We start from the raw sequence: 7,398 nt of genomic DNA, 5'->3' as shown, positions 1-7,398 counted from the left end.
ACCACTACGAGGATTTCTACTGGACATCCAGCACGTTCTGCTGACCGAAGTCAGCGCCTTTGCGTGCTCCAACCCTCTTTGTGTTGGAGAAAGAGAGATGTGTATGCGTGTGTGTGTGTGTGTAATATGTGAACGAAGAGAGAGAGAGGGGGGCAGGGGAGGGGGGATGAAAGTGACAATCGACGAGGGCGCATGCACCCTCTCCTCGAGAGGAATCAATAGAAAGCTACGGTCACGTGAAGACCCTCTGAATAAGCATAGGGAAATAGACACACAGGGATCGAGGATCTACCGTAGGTGAAACAGATCGAAGTACGAGCATTTAAATAAGATCTTCATAGTCAAATGCGATGTAAATTCGCTAATGAAACGAAAGAGAGGAACGTTGAAAGAGGATTACTATCGACGATCTGCGTCGCAGTAGAGATTTATGCAATTCTGAGGAAAACATATGATATATATTTACACATACACACACACATATATATATATATCACACACATATGTTCTCATATAATGAAAATACGAACACAATGGAAGTGTATGTTAACATAATTGAATATCGATCGCTATAAACAATAAAATATGATTAATTATATTATAAATGTAAATGAGAAGAAAATAAAAAATGTATATCTTTCCCTCTATATTTCTTTTCCCCTAGAAATGATTCGATTCTTTTTTTTTTTTAATTTTCTCTCGGTTCACTTAATTTTCGAAGTATTATAATATATAATATTTGGACAAAATTTTTCGTAAATTCCATCTTTAAATGGAGGATGAAGATTGCGTCCAACTAAGGAAGTATACTAACAAGGAATTCTTTATATTAATAAAAAAAAGCAGAAACTATATTTCTATCACGTTACTATTCGCCTGTAAAAATAACAAGGGGATGCATGACCAAGTTTAGACCTTTTCCCATAGGAAGGGACTAGCAGGTCACCCTACTCGTCCTTGAAATACCATTGAATCAACGAGTTCCATGAATGAAGTAATGATTTCCCCTAGAATCCAGATCCTACACACACACACACACGCACGCACGCACACACAAAATATTGACATTTTCTTATTGCGTAGTATATATTATAAAATAATAACAAAAGCTTTATTTGAAAAAAATTTACTGCTTTTCACATATAATTTTCTAATTAGAACTAATATAAATTATTTTTGTTTTGCAATTATAAAGAATATAATTAATTGATTAGAGTTAAGAAAATGTCAATTGAAGTCGTTAATCTCAATATTACATTATAAATAAAATATTTAAATAGAATATATTATTTTTACCCTTTAAACGTTGTTAATAAATTATTGTACGCATCATCACAACTCCAAAATTTCGTTTATTAACACTATTTTTAATTTCGTTAAAGAGGTTACGTGCGTAATTTCTTTCACACACAACAAAATGCAAAACAATTTATCGCTGGAACAATGAAATTTCACGAATATTTGATAAAAAAAAAATGTTTTAATTATATAAAATGTTTATTAAATATATATCGCTATATAAGCAAATCGTTCGTTACTTTTATATATATATATATGTTGTTAAGAAAATTTGTAACATCGGCGAGGTCTACCAATAAAGGACTCGGTCAAAATCTGCAATTATATAAAAGGTATCTGCTCTGATGCCGCGAAATTTGAAATGTATCATTTAAACGAGCTTAAAAAATTTGATAGATTACTAACATTGAAATAAAATCCCATATTATCCCATATCATGGGTTGTACATTCAATTTTTATTATGTCAAATCAGTTTAATTTATAGCAATACATTACAATTAATAAGATATAAGTTTCCTTATATATATATATATATACGTATATTTTCACGTCAATATTAAAATCTACGAACTATTCCCTTATTGTTTTCCCTTATTACTTTGTAATACATTTTAGTTTTAATTAATTTGTTAATACATCAAAAATTCATAAAGAATAAAACATCAAAAATAAAAACTCTGTGATACTGAAATATATTATAAGAAATATTAATTAAATTTTTCTTCTGCATACATGTATATATTGATATAATTTTTAGACATAAAACATCGGAACATCATCATTTAATACCACCTTTACTTTTACTTGTTCATCTTGCAATTTGCTTAGCTCTATTGGTACACTAAAAATATAAAAATCAAACATTTAAACATTTTGCATAAATAAATTTATATTATACATTATGTTAATACTTACTTTTGTATAAATGCTCTAGCTCGAAATGCTGCTAAATGAGCATAATATGTTGGTGCTGGATAACTAATTGATCTTGTACAACGCGCAAACATATGACACAAATAATATGTAAGTTCTTCGATTTGATCCTCTGTCATATCTAATTGATTAAATACGCATTTGTATTTGGTAGGTCGTGCAGTTCCCTGAAACAAAATAATATATGTGTAATATTTATGGAACAAGAATCATACTTGAAATTCATGTTATATTCAACGGCGTACCTGAATGCTTGCATGTGATACAAGATAAAAATCAATATGACTAGGATGTGTTATATGTGTATCTACGATGGTACCAGCTTGCACGTTAAAGTTTCTATCATCTGTATTTCTTCTATCCGTAGGGAAGAATCGTATATGATGTCTTTTTTGCACCACAAGAAAAGTGACTGAAGGATGATAAGAATCATCCTTAGAAAGTGATCGAAATGCATGTTTAAGGGCTGTTAATTCGTGATGCAGTACCTGGGTTAGCTGTCCTTCACTTACGCCATCACTATATACGAATAACAGAAATGAAGATGTTTATTACTATAATATTACGAAAAGTTCGTAAAGTTTAATCTTTGAAAAATGTTATGTTAATTTGATATTATATTTTAATTAACTTATATACCGATAAATAATAATTTTCTTTGGTTGAATTCCCGTGCATTTATAATAATATCTTAATAATATTCTAACAATGTCCGCAAAATCACTAATGATTTCTTGTCTTGGTTGTTGTAGGCGAATTTCGATTTTATATCTAAATGCAGTTCTGTCACAACTTGCAGCAACCTATATTATAACAAAATTTATTACGTGTAATAGAATGTTCATAATAAAACGCTGGAGAAATTTATAGAAATAATATTTACTGCAGCTATAGAAGGTATATTTTTAGAATCTGGTGATGGATGGGTTACATCAGCACCGATCAAAATACAATCCGGAGATAAAATAGAAGGTCTGCAAAGAGAAAATTAGTAGTAGACACAATCTTGAACTTAATATTCTATAGTATATATATATATATATATTAAGTTGATAAGAAGTGAATGTCGATTTTGTTTTTAAGAAATAAATATTGATTTTAGTTTTTAAACTTTGTTACTTGATTCTGAAATATTAATAATAATTCATTCCATTCTCTTTAAAGTACTCATGTAGATGGATATTCTTTTGTTTTTACCATTAATTTGTGCTCACTTCAGACAATTGATTTCAAAATGAACAAGAAACAAACTTTTATCAGTTTTTTGTATAAATTTAAAATGAATCGCGAAACTATAAAAATGACTTGTGATATTAAGTGTGTTTGTGAAAGAAACAATGAATGAACGCACAGTGCGATGGTGGTTTCAAAAATTTCGAAACGTTAATAAGAGCTTCCAAAATGAAGAAAGTGATTGTGGACGATCTTCTGTCCTTGACAACATCCAATTGAAAGCTTTGATTGAAGTTAATGCAAGGATAACTCTTCGAGAACTTGCAAAGGAGATAGGTATGTCATCCAACTGTTATTGATCATCTTAGATAGTTAGAAGAAAAAGAAAAAAAAAGCTAATAAACGAGTGTCGCATAAATTAAGTGAAACAACATTCGACCAAATCCTACAAAAATAGTACGAATTGGATTACGAAACTCCATATTCGAGTACATCCCTCTCCCTTCACATATTTTGCACATATCTTGTAAAGGAAAATCATTAAAATACCTTCAAAGATTTTCTGAAGGAATTAACAAACTTATCTCTTGTTGGCAAAAATGTGTAGATTCAATTAATTAATGAGTGAGCTTTCAATTAATTAATATAGTTTTCAATTAGTATAGTTAATTCCTAATGGAGATACGTGATTTTAAAGATAAAAATTGAAAATCGACATTAACTAATTACTTATCAACCTAATATCATATACGATAAGTATATAAAGTTTATTATTAATAGAAAATGGCATACCTAACATGACCACAAATTTCATGATTCACGCCATTAAGTTTAGAATTTATTTTCAAAAGGATATTTCCTATGGTTGCTGGATTCAATTTTCTTTCAACAGTTACAGATTTAATACACTGTGTAAGCATACCTAATCGTAACTCGCTAACTTGTTTCACGTTACCTTTGAAAATGATGATGAACAATTACGGAATATTTTTTAATAAATCTGGCAAGAGAATAATTTAATAAATTAAATTACTTACTATATGAGTCATTATAGTCTGATATAATAACTATAATAAGTTTCACTCCACTTTTTTTCAATTGATCAAAACACATTAATAAAGCTTGTAGATGATTATTACAATATTGAAATGGTTTTAAAGCATCGCCCATAAACATACCAACTGTTCTTGCTGAAATAAAAAAAACAATATCATAATATTTATTTCGTCTCTTATATTTGCCAAATCTATCATATTACTATTATTTAAATCGTTAAATAAATGTCAATTGTTAATTCATATTTACCACCCTCTCGCAGCATATCGCATAAGCGGTACATGTCTCTGTCTTTTATTCTTCTATCAACTAAATTTAAAATAGTCCATTGCTTATCAAGTAAAGTACTTGGATTAAGAAATTTCTTCGCCCTCCAAACACCCTTCATTACAGATACAATATCGTTATTATTATAATTCAATTTAGGAGCGTCTAATACTCTAGCTGGTACTCTTTCAAATTCTGATTTTACAGAAAGATTAAATTCCTTTTTCATAGTTGGATGATCATTTATTTTCAAAGCTCGAAACTGCAACAATAATTATATTATAAAATAATTAATAAATCTATATATATATTATATACATACATATATACGCGTAACATGTATGCTAATAAAATACCTACACCTTCCATTATCTTTTCTTTTCGTCTGTCACTAGATGTTGCTGCTAATTTTATCATTTTCGAAGTTTGTATTTCGTCCATTTTCCTTCGAATTGTTTGTCCAGGTGCTATTGTACAGAGCTGAAAATTTTTAAATAAATGATTCTTTCACTTTGTATTAAATATATTACTTCTATTTCATAGTAGATGTTAAACGCACCTCTGGAGGTACATATATCTTTTTAGTTTCTGGCCCTATCCACAAACAAGGCAAAGTAGGATAACGTATTATATAGTTTTTCTCTCTTCTGAAATAGTTCTCAATAGTACTCGATGTTCCATCGTCACGTGAAAATACATTTATTCTTGGACATTCAGCGAAACCACGCACTACTTGTGTTCGCTTCGACGATGGTATGTTCGGTATTACATACTGAACTTTTAATCCAACTAAAAATTTTTTTATTTTTTCTTGATTCTGATTTACATCACTTAAAGTAATATCTCTGTTTTCTCCACGTAAACAAAGTTCTTTTATTAGATCCATAACATTTTGAGATTTGGGAAAACCCTTATGTGCAACTAAATAAACAGATAAAACATATATCTATGTAAAAACTTTGAAAATCTTTCTTAAGATTAAACTAATATATACATTACCATCTATATTAAGTAAAGGTTTCCATCCTAATATAGCAGATTGGAATGAACCTATCCACAACTCCATACCATTTGACAAAGATTCTGACCTACCCGTTGGTTGCCAAAATATTGATCTTCCAATCTGTTAAAATACACAACAAAAGTTTTAAGAAAAATCATCTATTTTTAACAAGTAATATTAATAATTTAAAAAAAAAAGCGATATTACATTTATACACAATATTATTTAAATATTTTTATTTATGTCTCATATTTGAGGAAATCAAAATCATTTTATTAGAATTCATACAAAAAAATCTCAAATTTTTAAGTTTAAAGTTATTTTGAACAGAAGCCTAAAACAATTAATTATTAATTATTAATAATTGATTTCACATAAATAAAATGAAAAGTATATATAATTTAAATATTGTTACAAACGCCCTCATAATTCCATGTAAAAATGTAAAATGTACTGTAATATTTAACAAAAAACAACTAATATACAATTAGCAAATTTACAAATTTTTTTAAAAAATTTATCTGGAACATTCGTAAATCACATCCTTTTAACCAGGGTTTTCTTCAAAGATAGACAAAAGCTCGTTATTATATGTTAAATTCTCTCTGTGTCTATCTGTTCCAAGTTCATATTGAACTCCTCGAGGTTGGCTCGTAACAATATATATCAAATAATTTTTAAAAGTTATAAAATATATCACAAAATACAAAATATAATGGAAAGCACTTTTTTACCTACCGGAAAACAAAATGACAAAGGTCCATGGCGCAAAATGACATCAAGAGCTTGTATTCCAGACTGAGTTCCCAATGACTCATTAAATCCAGGTTTTACACTTCTTAGAAATGAAAGATCTATAGAAGTAGCTTTTTTCATTTCAATTTGAAATATTCTCTCTTGACCATTTTCAAAAATTGTAATTTCATCATTTATCTAGTTTAAGCAAAATTTTTATGTAATGATTAATTTTATAAATTTTTGTTTAAATTTTATTTACTTACATATGTAGGAAATGGTAGATCATTCGCACTATAAGCAATCTTATTTCCATCATATGCAGGGTGTCGATTTGGAAACCTTTTCTTTCTAAATTCTTCAAAAACAAGTCTCATTAAACATTTGGGCTTATCAGGAGTAATTGTTACATCATATTGAGTAACATTTGTTTTTAAATTCTTAAATTCCAATGCCATTACATTGACTTCAACTGTTATAGGTCGACCACGTGTTCCACTTGCGGAAGGATTTTTTCTTGTAGGTATACTAAGTGCCAACTGACCAGCTACAGACTTTGTTAACTTTTCATGTACTACAGAAAATGGTATTGGCGATTTTCCTTCTTCAGATGATTCTGCTTTTTGTGGTGACGATTCTGATTGTTGTGATGACGACGATGGTAGTGATATTTGTGATGGTGATAATTGTAATGGTTGTTGTGACGGCTGTGGCGATTTTTGTGGTGGTTGTTGTGACTTTTCTTTCGATTTTTTCTGTGATCGTTGTGACGGCGGTTGCATTTTTTGCTCTGGTTGTTCTGACAGCTGCGGCCATTTTTGCTGTGGTTCTTCTAACGGTTGTTGCGGTTGTTCTGATGGCTGTTGCCATGCTTGTCGCGGTTGTTGCCATGCTTGTTGCGGTTGTTGCCATGCTTGTTGCGGTTGTTGCC

At 29.5% G+C, this 7,398-nt stretch overlaps 1 protein-coding gene across 1 annotated transcript in view; it reads right to left on the bottom strand.

The window, feature by feature from the left end:
* Positions 1 to 1,723: 1,723 nt before the first annotated feature.
* LOC122629434 (protein argonaute-2) overlaps positions 1,724 to 7,398 on the bottom strand; it is a 7,630-nt gene continuing 1,955 nt past the window's right edge. Inside the window, exons 5-17 of the mRNA XM_043812848.1 lie at positions 6,734 to 7,355; positions 6,471 to 6,665; positions 5,729 to 5,852; positions 5,289 to 5,650; positions 5,090 to 5,209; positions 4,712 to 4,991; positions 4,444 to 4,596; positions 4,199 to 4,361; positions 3,117 to 3,207; positions 2,873 to 3,036; positions 2,479 to 2,752; positions 2,216 to 2,400; positions 1,724 to 2,141 (exon numbers count right to left, since the gene is read on the bottom strand). Of these exons, the coding sequence (XP_043668783.1) occupies positions 2,054 to 2,141; positions 2,216 to 2,400; positions 2,479 to 2,752; positions 2,873 to 3,036; positions 3,117 to 3,207; positions 4,199 to 4,361; positions 4,444 to 4,596; positions 4,712 to 4,991; positions 5,090 to 5,209; positions 5,289 to 5,650; positions 5,729 to 5,852; positions 6,471 to 6,665; positions 6,734 to 7,355 (2,821 nt within the window). The 3' untranslated portion in view covers positions 1,724 to 2,053. The remainder of the gene's footprint in view (positions 2,142 to 2,215; positions 2,401 to 2,478; positions 2,753 to 2,872; positions 3,037 to 3,116; positions 3,208 to 4,198; positions 4,362 to 4,443; positions 4,597 to 4,711; positions 4,992 to 5,089; positions 5,210 to 5,288; positions 5,651 to 5,728; positions 5,853 to 6,470; positions 6,666 to 6,733; positions 7,356 to 7,398) is intronic.

This window comes from Vespula pensylvanica, chromosome 5 (assembly GCF_014466175.1).
Source record: "Vespula pensylvanica isolate Volc-1 chromosome 5, ASM1446617v1, whole genome shotgun sequence".
Lineage (NCBI taxonomy): Eukaryota > Metazoa > Arthropoda > Insecta > Hymenoptera > Vespidae > Vespula > Vespula pensylvanica.
Note: the sequence above shows the minus strand (reverse complement) of the source record. Positions and strands in the feature narration are given on the sequence as shown.